The following is a 14,873-nucleotide window of genomic DNA, read 5'->3' on the forward strand; positions in this document are numbered from 1 at the left end:
ATATAAAAGTTTTTTTTTTCCTGTAGTTTTACAGTATCTGATAGCCATGGGTCAGATTGTTAAGGCTGAACTGTAGACAGGTAATTAAAAACCCATTTAAAATACATATATGCCTGGGAAAAATACATATTTTGCCTGGGAAAAGATTCACAATTCTGTGCTGACAGTTTTGTGATCTAGATACCCCTGCTAGATAATACAACACAACTTGGCCATGTACACACCCAAAGGCAGATGAATGAGCAGTAGCAGAACAGGTCATTCTTTCCGCCAGTACATTCTATCAGCTTATTTCCTGTCAGCACACATACACTACGGCAGGGTCTGACTGGCTCCTAGGGCTAGCCCTCTCTCTCCCTGTGCTGTTAAATATGAAGGAAGAGTCAGTTACTTATCTTTATTCACATTTAGAAAAAATTTGAATGTAATAAATGACTACATTAAGTGCCATTTTGATAAGTCTGCCTAGAGTTCAGGTTTAAATTGTTGGATATGTGTAGAGTAGTCTTTACAGTTTTTACAGACTTTATGTAATAAAGAATAACCCTAATGTTATGTTAACATTTTCTCATGAAAAAGAAAATGTGGGGTGTGTAGTTTATCTATGATGATATCTATTTTAAACAAATGTATTTTTATACATTTTGATATTTTTGAAAGCATAGCTGCAAATTGCTTAAAGTGTTACAGTAACACTTAAAGCTAATAGCAATATAATTGCTATGGCTTGCCTATTATAAGTACAATTAACAAGCTTAAAATCAGTTGTAAAGTTCTTAACTTGTTCTACAGTTTAAAACTGTAAGGGGCTATTTATAAATGTTTTTATACAACATTCACACACTATTCACACATTTTGCTATTTTAATTCAATTGAAAATGTGTGAATCATGGCTGAAAGTTGTGTGCATATTGTGTGAAAACATTTATAAACAGACCCCTTAAAGTTTTTAACAAATTGGGGTCTATTTATAAAACGATTTGCATAGATATTTGTCCAGCAAAACTGCATCTACATTCATTCTGTGTGAATTAAACGTCATTAGTTTTAGAGCTGTTTTGTACAATTTATAAAGCAGTAGCTGTTGTGTGAATGGGACAAAATCAAATGTTCTTAGGATATTTTCTCCTAGGATCGAATGTTCTTAGGACATTCTCTCTTAGGATCAAATGTTCTTAGACTATGTTTCATTCATTACTGATTATATTTGACAGGGATATCCATACAGTAACATGCATAATATTTAACAAATTCTTTTGGATTCAATTTGACAGCACTGGAACGATTTGGACTGGCCAAATAAATGTTAGATTGGTCCCAAAAAAGACAGCTTTAATATCAGAAAATAACACTTTGCACATATTAAAAACATTTGCAAAGGTATTATTCATGACATTCAAATTTTTATCAATGGACTCCTTATAGTGATTTTCAATATGACACTATTTAATTATTCTAATAGGTAACAATAGGTGAAAATATATATTACAAAATCAGCATGCACATATATATAGCTTTGCATTGATAAGCTGGCTGGCTACACATTCTGAGCCTAAAACAAGTTAAAGAAAATGTTGTAACACATGTTCATTATTTTTATAGAGCCTCCTGTCTTTAGCAAGAAGCCTAGCCCAACGGAAGTCCTAAAAGGCGTGGATGTTAGTCTTGAGTGTGAACTCTTGGGAACCCCACCTTTTGAAGTGATTTGGTTTAAAGATCGCAGACAAATCAGAAGCAGTAAAAAGTACAAAGTAACTTCTAAAAATCACCTTGCTTCGGTTCACATTCTTAATGTTGAGGCCCCGGATATTGGAGAATACCACTGTAAGGCCTCCAACGATATTGGAAGTGATACTTGCATTTGTAATATAAAACTTAAAGGTAATTCTTTCAAGCCCATAGCTGACGTCAAAGAAAATGTACTCACGCGCCATTCTTTATTCATCTTTGCTTTACATTTTTTGTTCAGAGCCACCAAAATTTGTGAAGAAAGTTGAAAGTGTAACTGTTATCTTGGATGAACCTCTTGAACTACAAGGACTGATCGAGGGCTCACAACCTATTTCGGTTCTTTGGTTGAAGGACAAGGAAGAGATCGTCAGGGAGAGTGAAAACATTAAGATTTCTCACTTTGAGAACCTTGCAACTCTTCAGATTAGAAAGGCAGAACCAGCTAATGCTGGAAAATATATATGCCAGATAAAAAATGATGCTGGAATGAGGGAGTGCATAGCCAATGTGTCTGTTCTAGGTAACTATGAAAATGAAAGGCAATATAATCTAGTTTACATGGCATACTGTACATGTTAAATCAGCTAAAAATCAACATGTATTATTTTTTTTTATTTCAGAACCTGCAAAAATATTAGAAAAGCCAGAACCTGTAAGAGTTACTGCAGGTGATGTCTGCTTAATAGAATGCATAGTAACAGGCACACCAGAACTTTCAGCTAGCTGGTTCAAAGATGGCAAAGAGCTGACCAGCAGTCAAAAATATAAGATCAGTCTATCCAATAAGGTAGCTTCAATTAAAATCATGTCTACTGACAAAAGTGACAGTGGAGAATATACATTTGAAGTGAAAAACAATGTTGGAAAAAGCACCTGCACCGCAACAGTTGATGTTCTTGGTTAGTTGTTTTAGCTTTCAGGTTTTTCCTAAATTACCAATAATAACACTGTCTGTAAGCAGTTCTTTAAGAAAATGAATTTGTTTTTGCCTTTTCTTGATTAGATCGTGTATTACCTCCTTCTTTCACCAAAAAGTTGAAAGAAACCACTGCAGCAGTAGGTTCCTCCATTCAAATGGAATGCAAAATCACTGGATCACCGCCTATCTCTATTACTTGGCTTCACAATGGAAGCAAAATCTTCAGTGGAGATAAACATGAGCCTGACTTTTCCGATAGTCTTTGTGTTTTAAAAATTAATAACTTGGAATCCTCAGATGGTGGAAAGTATACTTGTGTAGCATCAAACATTACTGGGACTGATGAGTGCAGTGCTTCTCTAACTGTCCAAGGTTAGTAATACTGCTTACAGGGACAGAGCATAATCTTCTTTACTTCTTAATATTCTTAGCCTAATGTTGCTATTTGCTTTTTTTTCTATCCATGAAAATTGTTGTAAAACAAAGTGTCTTTAGTATAAAGATGCACTGCCGTGAATGAAAATATATCCTTATTGCCTTGAATCTTATGGTATGTGTTGTAATTCTTCAGAACCACCTTCCATTGTGACAAAGCCTGAACCACTGGAAGTCTTACCTGGAATGAAAGTCTCTTTCAGATGTGTTATTAGGGGAACACCTCCTTTTAAGGTACACTGGTTTAAGGGAAGCAGTGAACTAATTTCTGGAACTGCATGTCTTATAAAATTTAAAGATTCAGATTCCATCTTGGAATTATATGACGTGGATACCGCGCACAGTGGGGACTACACATGCGTGGTTTCTAATGATGCTGGAAAGGACTCATGCACTACCCAACTGGTTGTAAAAGGTAACTTTCTCTTTTCAGCTGTGCTTTCTCCTTTTAGCCACTTAATTTTCAGAAGCTTTGCTAATGCTTTTGTGTATTCTTGAATCAGAACCTGCTACCTTTGTGAAGAAAATTAAAGACTACAATGTTGAAACTGGAAAACCATTTATTTTGGAGAGCACATATACTGGCACACCTCCTATTTATGTTACTTGGGAAATAAATGGTGTAGAGATAATACAAACTGAAAGATGCAACCTAACAACAACAGAAAAATCTTGCATTCTTGAAATCTTAAGTAGCTCTAAAGAAGATGATGGTGAATACACTTGCCGGGTTGAAAATGAAGCTGGACAGGATATTTGTCAATCTATGGTGACCATTCTAGGTTTGTGCTTCTGATTTTTCTCTCTAAAGGTTTGCTGATTTTTCTTAAGGTTGGGTAACATTTTAGTTACTGGAATTATTTTCTTGATAGAACCACCATACTTTATTACAAGTATTGAAGATGTGGACGTGACAGTTGGTGACTCAACATCTTTGCAATGTCAAGTTGGTGGCACTCCAGAAATTGTTGTTTCTTGGTACAAAGGAGATACAAAACTCAGGTCAACTCCAGGATGCAAAGTGTACTTTTCAAACAACGTAGCTACTCTTGCTTTCAGCAAAGTCGACAAAAATGATAGTGGAGAATATATTTGCAAAGCAGAAAACTCTGTAGGATCTGTTTCTTCTAAAGCAGTTTTTACCGTTCAAGGTGAATTTATCTTAGGAAATTGATTGATTTACCTCTTATGTGCAGTTTAGTTGCGGGAAGCAAATTTTCTGAAATACTTCTTTTTTTTGCAGACCGTCAACTTCCACCTTCATTTGCCAGGAAAATGAAGGATCTGGAGGTAACACTTGGGCAGCCAGTTAAATTTGATTGCCGTATTAATGGTTCAGAACCTATTGAGGTGTCTTGGTATAAGGATGGCGTACCTTTAACTGAGGACATTAACGTCCAAATGTCATTTGTAAATAATGTAGCTACTCTTCGCATTCTGGAATTAGAGAAGGGCCATGCTGGTCTCTATTCTTGTACAGCAACCAACGCAGTCGGTACTGCTTCTTCTTCTGCTAAGCTAACAGTCTCAGGTTTGTGCCTTTATCATAATCTGAATGTGGGTAGACTTCCCTGCTGGCTCACAGCATGACTCTTTAAAAATGATGTAATACTAAGCTATTTTGCTATTTATTTTGATTTATAGAGCCCAAGAAACCACCTATCTTTGATAAAAAAGCGGAATCAGTAGGTGCTGTGCTTGGGGAGAGTGCAGGCTTTGAATGCCTTGTTTCTGGAACACAGCCAATTAAGGTGCTATGGACCAAGGATAACAAAGAAATTAAAACAGGTGGAAATTATAACATCTCCTACATTGGCAACACAGCTCACCTGAGAATTATAAAAGTGGGCAAAGGGGATTCTGGCATCTACACTTGCCATGCAACCAACGATGTTGGGAAAGAATCTTGTTCAGCCGAATTGAGTGTGAAAGGTATTCTGTCATACATGTAATGTTTAAAGTCTTACATAACTTCTTAGGAGCCTAAAATGTAAAAGGAATGAAAAGTAAGTTCTTTGTTTTGTGTGCATCTCCTTGTTTTTATCTTTGGGGTATGTTGACTACATTATATAGTTTCTATCAGTAACTGTATAAGTTCATTAATTAACAATTCAGGGATAGCTACAAATAAAACATCATTCATATATACATTCATAATTACAATTTACATTTTTTGCACATTCTAAAAAAAGCTTTAAAAAAAAATATAAACATAAAAGAAAACACATGCACATAGCAAAGTACAACAGCATGTCTTAGTAATGAAATGACACAATCCTTTTTATGTGACTGCGCATATAGTTACTTTTCTTCTTTACTTCTATAGAACCTCCAAAGTTTGTAAAGAAGCTAGAACCTTCACGAACTGTCATTCTTGGTGGCTCTGCCCATTTTGATTGCAAGATTAGTGGATCTCCAGAGATTAGAGTTGTATGGTACAAAAATGACACTGAACTACGGCCAAGTGAAAAGCTCAATTTATCTTTTGCTGACAACGTGGCACTTCTTGAGATTAACAATTTCAGTCCAGAAGACAGTGGGGATTACACATGTGAAGCTCACAATAATGCTGGTAGTGCAAGCTGCAGTACATCTATCACAGTAAAAGGTGCCAAGTTATTGTTATTATCTTTTATTATTTTTATTAGCATTTTAGTTGGTACAATCAAATAACATTTTATTAGCTTTATAAAAAACAATATATGAATAGTTTATTAAGACATTAGGGTACAGAAATATTGCGTAATGTAGTGTTGAAAGAATAGTCTGATTACTGCTCCCAATATTCTTAGGTATAAGCACTTGTCTTAGCTGTTGGTATAAATCAGATAATATAATGCAGATTATGAAATTATTTAATTTGATTGGATAGCAGTTTTTGTCCAAATACAAATTAATTTTAGTAAAACACAGCAGGACATTATAATTATGTAGCAACAGGTGACGGAAATAAAAGTACAGTTAAATGCTCTTTAAAATTCCTTTCAGTCTCCCCATACAGTATTAGCTGACATTGTTATGAGAGGACAAAAACAGAAAAACATAGGTCCGTGGTTACACATTTTTTCCATCTTCAGTAATAATACAGTCATCTCATGTAAGCCTAATTACACACTATCACAATATTATAAGCCGATATAGAACCAGTAAGAAAAAAACCCTGTATAAAAGGGTTTTAGCAGGGATGTGTTGCTTCAAGTGCCCTAGGTAGTTAACTCTAGTAATGTAAATGCAGTCCTGAGGTCAGTTTAGATGTATTTTCAAATTTCAGTTGTATAGATATAAACAATTTTAGAGCCCTATTTAATCTGTGCAATTTTAGTAATGGTTGATTACCTACCCCATATGCTAGTGTGAAGGAGGCAGTATGGAATAGGCTAATATCTTTTCATAGCAGAGAGCAACTTTTTGAACCTCTGTTTCATAAAAAAACAAATGTTTTTTTTTTATTCTTAGAACCCCCCATTTTTGTTAGGAAACCTAGCCCGGTGGAGGTTTTGAAAGGTGTTGATGTCAGTTTTGAGTGTGAACTCTTGGGAACTCCACCATTTGAAGTTGCCTGGTACAAAGATAGGCGACAGATCCGAAGCAGTAAAAAGTTTAAACTCACTTCCAAAGACACCCTTGCTAGCATCCATGTTCTTAATGTGGAACCAGCTGATATTGGTGAATACCAGTGCAAGGCAGTCAATGAAGTTGGAAGTGACAACTGTGTCTGTGCTATCAAGTTCAAAGGTACTGTATGCTAACTTATCTTTAAAAGTGTCTTCCCCTTTCCTTCTTAAAAGGTAATTTATGCATCTCCTTGGACACTTGTTTTCTTCTATAGAACCACCACGATTTGTGAAAAAGCTCAGCGATGTCACTTGCTTTTCTGGTGAAATAACTGAGTTTCAGGCAGTTACTGAGGGCTCTCAGCCCATTTTAATTACTTGGCTAAAGGACAAAGGAGAGATTGTCAGAGAGAGTGAAAATGTCAGAATCTCTTATGTAAACAACATTGCATCATTGCAAATTGCCTGCACAGAATCTTCAAATGCAGGAAAATACACATGCCAGGCCACAAATGAAGTGGGCTCCCGGGAATGTGCATCTCTTCTTTCTCTAATAGGTTGGTAACCTATATTAGTATTTTATTTTATAGTAGCATAACCAAATTCACGGTATTAGTTAGTAAATAATTTAGACCTTATAGTTGCCAAAGAATTAACATATTTTTTTATTTCCTTGCACTCTTTAATTGTGTTTCAGAACCAGCAAGAATTGTGGAGAAGCCAGAACCAATGAGAGTCACAGCTGGTGATACCTGTTCTCTTGAGTGTACTGTTGCTGGATCACCTGAGCTTATAACTAAGTGGTATAAAGATGCCAGGGAGATAAGAAATGATCATAAGTACTCCATTACCTTCTCTAACAAGAGGTCAACGCTTAAGATTCTGTCTGCTAACAGGGAAGACAGCGGGGCATATACCTTCGAAGTTATGAATGATGTTGGTGAAAGCAGCTGTACAGTCTCAGTTGATGTTCTTGGTTAGCAAAATTATATATTTAATTACTAAACATTTTAGATAGTTATATATGATAGATATCTGGTTTCACTTATAGCATACTGTCCTCCCACAGATCGTGTCATACCACCATCTTTTACCAGAAAACTGAAAGATACCAACAGCGTCTTGGGATCTTCTACACGATTGGAATGCAAAGTTTCTGGCTCTCTCCCCATTTCTGTCTCTTGGTACCAAAATGGCAACAAAATCGTTAGGAGTGACAAATATGATATCACCTTTACAGATAATACCTGTGCCTTAACAGTAAATTCACTGGGGGCTGCAGATGTTGGAACTTATACATGCGAAGCTGCTAATGTGGCAGGAACTGATGAATGCAGTGCGTCCCTGACAGTCCAAGGTTGGTAGAAATTGTAGTCTTCATGGAAAAACATTCCTTAAAAGCTGCTTTTTCATACCATTTGCCTCACTTCTTCGTCTAACAATCTTTGTCTTGAACTTGCAGTTTTTGAAGAGAGTTTACCTAATCTTTTTCAATATAATTGCTTTGTATTTAGAACCACCTTCTTTTGTGAGGAAACCTGATCCACAAGAAGTGTTACCAGGCTCAAATGTTACCTTTACCAGTGTGATTAAAGGAACACCACCATTTAAGGTTAACTGGTTTAGAGGAAGTAGTGAGCTGGTGCAAGGACCTAACTGTAATATCTCCTTGCAAAATTCATTTGCTGCATTGGAGTTGTACAATGTAGACTCAATACAGAGTGGTGACTATACTTGCTTGGTAAGAAATGATGCCGGCAAAGACTCATGCACAACACATCTCCTTGTGAAAGGTTAGTGGTAACACTAGCAAGTTTAAAAAAAATACATTTATATTTTCCACCATAATACAGTATGGTACATGCTCATGTGATTTTATTTTTATTTTGTAACACTTCAATAGCTCAAGCAACATTTGTGAAGAAACTGAATGATACTAGTGTTGAATCAGGCAAAGCTATCACTTTGGAATGTACGTATGTGGGTTCTCCAACCATTATGGTCACATGGAAAAAGAATGGTAGAGAAATAAGCCAGTCTGAAAGGTGTAGCGTAACCACCACAGAAAAGTCTTGCCTGCTGGAAATATTTAATGCCACACAAGGTGATGATGGAGAGTACACATGCCTGGTGGCAAATGAAGCTGGCCAAGACACATGTAGTGCCTTGTTATCCATTTTAGGTTTGTACTTATTTAGGTGACTATATTATAACATAATATTTTTGTTAAACATTCTTTAATGGTCCTTATTACAATTCTTTGTTCTTTAGAACCACCTTATTTCATTTCACCTCTGGAACAAGTGGAGGTTACCATTGGAGAAAGTACATCCTTACAATGTCAAGTAGGAGGAACACCAGAGATAAAAGTATCTTGGTACAAGGGAGACACTAAGCTAAGGTCCACCCCTGCTTACAAAATGCAGTTCAAAAATAACATTGCTACATTATTCTTCAACAAGGTGGAAAAGACAGATAGTGGCGAATATATCTGCAAAGCAGAAAATGTTGTTGGATCTGCCTCTTCCAGTGCTCTTTTCACTGTGCAAGGTGAAATTCACTTCTTTACAACAACTCTTAAACTATGCAATATTTTTTTTGCATGGGGGAAAAACTGCTTGGGGTTTGAAAAACTCTTTTGACAATAAACCTTATTCTTTTACAGAGCGTAAGGTGGCACCATCATTTGCAAGGAAATTTAAAGATGTTCAGGAAACTATTGGCTTACCTGTTACTTTTGACTGCCGAATAAATGGTTCAGAACCAATTGAGGTTTCTTGGTATAAGGATGGTGTTCTTTTGAGAGATGGCAATAATGTGCAAACTTCATATATAGACAACATTGCTACTCTTCATATTTTGAGCACTAGTGTTGACCACCTTGGTCAGTATTCTTGCACGGCTACAAATCCCATTGGTTCTGCATCTTCCAGCGCTAAACTTATCCTCACAGGTTTGTTGAATTATGAGTGCCATAGCCTTTTTATAAAGAAAAAAATAGCACAGCAGAATGTTAGTTCATTAACATATAGATATAATATTAATTGTTTTTCACTTCCAGAACCCAAATCAGCTCCTGTCTTTGACATTAAACCTGAGTCTATCAATGTTCCTCTTGGAGAAGCTGCCGTTTTTGAATGCCATGTCACTGGAACACAGCCAATCAAAGTCTCTTGGGCAAAAGACAACAGAGAAATTCGCCCCGGGGGAAACTACAAGATCACTTTTACAGAAAACAGAGCACAGTTAAAGATCCTGAAAGTCAGCAAGGTCGATGCTGGTGCTTACACATGTTATGCCAGCAATGAAGTTGGAAAAGACTCTTGCTCAGCCTCTCTTGATGTGCAAGGTAAATCCAAAACAAAATGTTAGCTTACTTAATGTATCAACCCTTCTATCCTAATGTAATTGCATGTAAAATAACATGCTTCTACAGTAAATGTTGTTTTTAATCAGTATTTTTTTTCCATATTCAAAATGTTAAATTCTCTTACATTCGCTTTGTTTCTATTTTACTTTACACCTGGAGGTTCCTTAGGCAAATCAGCTCAGCTTGCCGAGAAGCACTGCCACCTTCAGGCTGCAGTGTTCATCTGCAGTGCCATGTATTTCATAATGCAACTGTTGAATACAATATATTAAATAATAGTACAAATTTAATATGTTTGTGCATTTGTTAGACTAATATATCACAAAGTTATTGTTAAGTTAACAGAAAAATTTGGCCTGGACATCAAGGCCTTAATCTGTGATGATTACATTTTTTACACCAAATATTTATGTCTGCAATTAAACATACTAATATATTTTTATTTCTTTTCACAAGAACCACCACGTTTTGTAAAGAAGTTGGAGTCTTCAAAGGTCATCAAGCAAGGAGATTCTGATAGGTTTGAATGCAAAATCAGTGGATCACCTGAGATTAGAGTTGTGTGGTTCAAGAATGATGCTGAGATCCAACCTAGTGGTAAATATGCAATGTCCTTTGTTGACTCCGTGGCAGCGTTGGAGATAACCGATGCAAACATTGATGACAGTGGAGACTACACCTGTGAAGCACACAATGATGCCGGCAGTGCCAGCTGCAGTGGTTCACTAAAAGTGAAAGGTAACAGTCATGTTTTATTTACTTCAATAAATAGTTACTGAAGAAAGGTGAAGGACAAATAAAAGTTCCTTAGCCATTACTAGTCCGCTTTAGATTAATGATGAAAGATTTCTTCAGTATGTGGCTTTTGATATTATATATACAAAGTCACTTCCCCCATTAGATAAAAGATTAGAATTAGATAATATAACTGAAAACCTTAACCAAAGCAAGTAAATATGATGACAGCTTCTTAATTTGCCCTGTTTAGTGTTTTTAATGCATTCTTACTTTCCCCAAAACCCAAGCAGACTAAACAGCACAGTTACTGATATACAGATGTTTTACTTTTTATAAGAAGTTAGCAGCCACGCCCTCATTTCTATGTCTAATTACTTCACCTGGCCACTGACATGGGCCGAGTTGTTTGTTTGATGTGCAGACTGTAAATGAGAATCCATGCTAGAGCTTATATTTTCTTTATTCAATCTGCACTAATAAGTTTTTCGTTAAATATGGGCATATGTGGCTGTAGATAATGTAATCAGTGAATAGCAAAGAAAAGTGTTGCCTAAAGCTACAGTAAACCAAAGTTTTAGCAAGCAGGAAGTAAAATATTTTCCCTGAGTAATGCTAGTTTGCAGTAATCATATTAATTAAGAATGCACATAAAATATATCTTGTCTTTTATTGTAGAGCCCCCTGTCTTCATTGAAAGGCCAGAACCTGTGCTAACATTAAAAGGACTTGATGTAACTCTTAAATGTCAGCTGAATGGCTCACCTCCATTTGAAGTCTCCTGGTTTAAGGACAGAAGGGAGATTAAGAGCAGCAAGAAATTTAAGATCATAACAGAGAATTACCTTGCCTCTATACATATCCTCAAAGTAGATGCTGGTGACATTGGCGAATATCAATGCAAAGCAGCAAATGATGTTGGAAGTGACTCCTGCTTATGTTCCATTAAGCTAAAAGGTTGGTACAGTTCAACTGCCTTGAATTCTTTTTTATATCATGCAAAATAATATCAGTTTCCTTATTTTTGTTTTCCACGGTCTTTATAAAGTATTACTTTTTTCCTCACAGAACCTCCAAGATTTGTCCAGAAGCTTGAAAACTTTACTTCAGTGGTTGGAGAGCCAGCTCAACTTCAAGCTGTAGTCGATGGCACCCTACCCATCACTGTAGCATGGCTGAAGGACAAAGAAGAGGTTGTCAGAGAAAGTGAAAACATCAGTTTTTCATTTGTCGATAACATTGCAACCCTAAACTTTGCAAGTATTAAACCACAGAATACAGGGAAATACACCTGCCAGATCAAAAATGAGGCTGGTGCACAAGAATGCTTTTCCAGCTTATCAGTGTTAGGTCAGTATTACTTCAGTAAACAACACTTTCATTTTACCTTTATTTTACTTTCTTTGCCCATAGGAGGTTTTGTTTTTATTGATGAAATCAGAAGAAATTTGCAGTTTGCCTAGGACCAATAATTTGGGGGATTGAAGTATTGTACTGTGGTAGACTATACTGGAAACTGGGCATCATAATTATTAAAGCCATGCAAAAATGTAAATTGCTCCAATTAGCAAAAGCAAAAGCAAGGTGCACGTGTGCTCGGCAACACTTAGAAGAATACAAATTCTTCAGAAGACATGCTAGATAGTAAGCACAGAAGCAAAATCTAATCTCTATCAACATTGTGCGTTAAAAACAGAGGTTTTGTTGCATAGATTTTCATATATGCATGAAGGCACACTGCCTTGACAAAGTGCCTCTAAAAATATGGCCCCTTACTTTATTGTAACTAATCTCCTAATCAGGAATATACTTTATAAAGCAATAAATAAACCTAGAGCAAGCATGCTTTGGAGGTACAGAAACACACAAGGAGCCCAAACTTGCGCAATTGTCAGTAGTGTCCCTCATATGTATATTGTATCAATAGCTGTCTTGTATATATTTACCTATGTAAATAGTAGAAACACCACATTAATAGAATTACATACAGATTAACTGTGGTTTTAAAATATGTTAATATCTGTTTTTCAGAGCCCGCAATAATTGTTGAAAAGCCACAGCCAACAAAGGTTACTGCAGGTGATTCTTGCACCCTGGAGTGCACTGTTGGTGGAACCCCAGAGTTGATAACCACCTGGTTTAAAGATGGAACAGAACTGACAAGTGATGAGAAATACAAAGTTAGCCTCTTTGGCAAAGTTGCTAGCCTGAAAATCCTTTCCACCGGAACAAATGACAGTGGGGAATACAAGTTTGAAGTAAAGAACAATGTTGGCAGCAGCAGCTGCACGGCCATTGTTGATGTCTCAGGTTGGTAATATAATGTGCTTGTAATGTGCTTTGATACAACTTTATCTATTGCCTTTTAAATACTGTTCTCTGTTTCTACCGAGCTGATGAACACGGCTGACCTTTGATTATATGATGTCATGTGCACAATTTTAGAATTGCACAATCTTCCCAAGTGAAAAATAATCTTGTTGCTTAATCTCTTTGTATCCATTCCCACTGAAGATTAGATCAAGAAAAGCATTTTTAAGGTGGCCATACACCTGCTGATTATCGTACGATAATCGCGGGAAATCCCGCCATCGTACAAAAATTGGCAGGTGTATGGAAGGCGCGCGACCGTTTCTACCGCATGGTCGCACGTCTTTTGTCTTACGAGCACGTTTGAAAACCAGCCGAGCGTGCTCGTAAGACAAATGCCGCACAGGCCGGTGTGCGGAAGCTCACACTGCCCGCTCAGCATTGCAGTCATCGGAAGCCCTCCCCTCAGCTGGGCGGACTTGCCATGATCGCAAGTACGATCTGCCTGTCCAAAATGGGCAGATCATACAAGCTTTTAATTACCTTACAACCATCGCAAGACGAAAGTCGTGAAATGGTTGTAAAGTGTATGGCCAGCTTACACATATAATGCCTCCCCCACTTCTCACATATTTACTGTTTTAGCATAAATTAACACTGATTTTTTTTTTCTATAATATAGTAGAGAATGGGGTGCCAGCATCCTAGGGGGCTAACGACCCTTTTCTTTAATTTTTTTCTTTTCCCCTTTGCATTTGCAATACTTCATGTGGGATACGAAATTTTGAGTTGATGTATTTTGCAAGCCCCTTTGCTTTTTGCTATTGATAGACCACATCCCAGGGAATACATTTCATTCACATTTCTGTGTGTGTTTTGGATTTAGTGAATAGATAAAGAGTACCTCCTGTGGGTACTTCCTCCCCTTAGGCCCTTAGGATGGGGCCCTGGGCAACCTGACAATTCACACAGTAAGATATGGCCCATAATGCTAGTGAAAATATGACATGTTATGCACAATACAGTATTTTCTGCATTAACTTTATTTTTTGTACTTCTCAGACCGAATTATTCCTCCATCTTTCACAAGAAAACTAAAGGAAACATATGGCGTACTTGGAACAACAACCTCCATGGAATGTAAAGTATCTGGATCTCCACCTATTGTAGTTTCTTGGTCTTTCAATGGAAGTGAAATTGTCAGTGGAGACAAGTACCAGACCACCCTCACAGATAACACTTGCACACTGAAAGTCAGTGATTTGGCGCCATTAGATACTGGAAAATATTCTTGCCATGCTACAAATGTTGCTGGATCTGATGAATGCAGTGCTGTTTTATCTGTTAGAGGTAATGTTGATAAGCAATATTTACATCCTATTGATTTTGTTGTCTACATTCTTGAATCTGCTGTTAATTACAGTTCTTGCTTAACAGAGCCACCATCATTCATGGAGAAGCCAGAACCTGTGGAAGTCCTCCCAGGCGCCACAGTTACCTTTGCTGGTGTGATTCGTGGAACTCCACCATTCAAAATTTCTTGGTATAAAGGAAGTGATGAAATCTTGCCAGGAAGCAACTGCAATATTACACTGACTGAGTCTTTGGCAGTTTTGGAACTTTACAATGTCAACAGCCTACAAAGTGGGGAATATTCTTGTCATGTCAGTAATGATGCTGGAAGGGACTCATGCTCTACTCAACTCTTTGTTAAAGGTTGGTTTATTAAATGAGACAACAGAAGTATGCTGTAAAAAAACAAACAGCGTTGAGGTCTGTCATAATTATGGACAGTGTGGAAGGGGGGGGGTTAGGGGT

At 36.9% G+C, this 14,873-nt stretch overlaps 1 protein-coding gene across 1 annotated transcript in view; it reads left to right on the forward strand.

Annotated features, from left to right (window-relative positions):
* Positions 1-14,873, forward strand: part of TTN (titin) — a 270,471-nt gene that overhangs the window by 89,575 nt on the left and 166,023 nt on the right. The window contains 25 exon segments of the mRNA XM_018561614.1: positions 1,604-1,882; positions 1,971-2,252; positions 2,353-2,631; positions 2,736-3,023; positions 3,223-3,501; positions 3,590-3,868; positions 3,959-4,237; positions 4,330-4,617; positions 4,731-5,018; positions 5,413-5,694; positions 6,543-6,821; positions 6,916-7,197; positions 7,338-7,616; positions 7,710-7,997; positions 8,155-8,433; positions 8,544-8,822; positions 8,912-9,190; positions 9,306-9,593; positions 9,702-9,989; positions 10,467-10,748; positions 11,424-11,702; positions 11,814-12,095; positions 12,777-13,055; positions 14,118-14,405; positions 14,493-14,771. Of these exon segments, the coding sequence (XP_018417116.1) occupies positions 1,604-1,882; positions 1,971-2,252; positions 2,353-2,631; positions 2,736-3,023; positions 3,223-3,501; positions 3,590-3,868; positions 3,959-4,237; positions 4,330-4,617; positions 4,731-5,018; positions 5,413-5,694; positions 6,543-6,821; positions 6,916-7,197; positions 7,338-7,616; positions 7,710-7,997; positions 8,155-8,433; positions 8,544-8,822; positions 8,912-9,190; positions 9,306-9,593; positions 9,702-9,989; positions 10,467-10,748; positions 11,424-11,702; positions 11,814-12,095; positions 12,777-13,055; positions 14,118-14,405; positions 14,493-14,771 (7,053 nt within the window).

Source organism: Nanorana parkeri, unplaced genomic scaffold (genome assembly GCF_000935625.1).
Source record: "Nanorana parkeri isolate BGI_ZX_2015 unplaced genomic scaffold, ASM93562v1 scaffold534, whole genome shotgun sequence".
NCBI lineage: Eukaryota > Metazoa > Chordata > Amphibia > Anura > Dicroglossidae > Nanorana > Nanorana parkeri.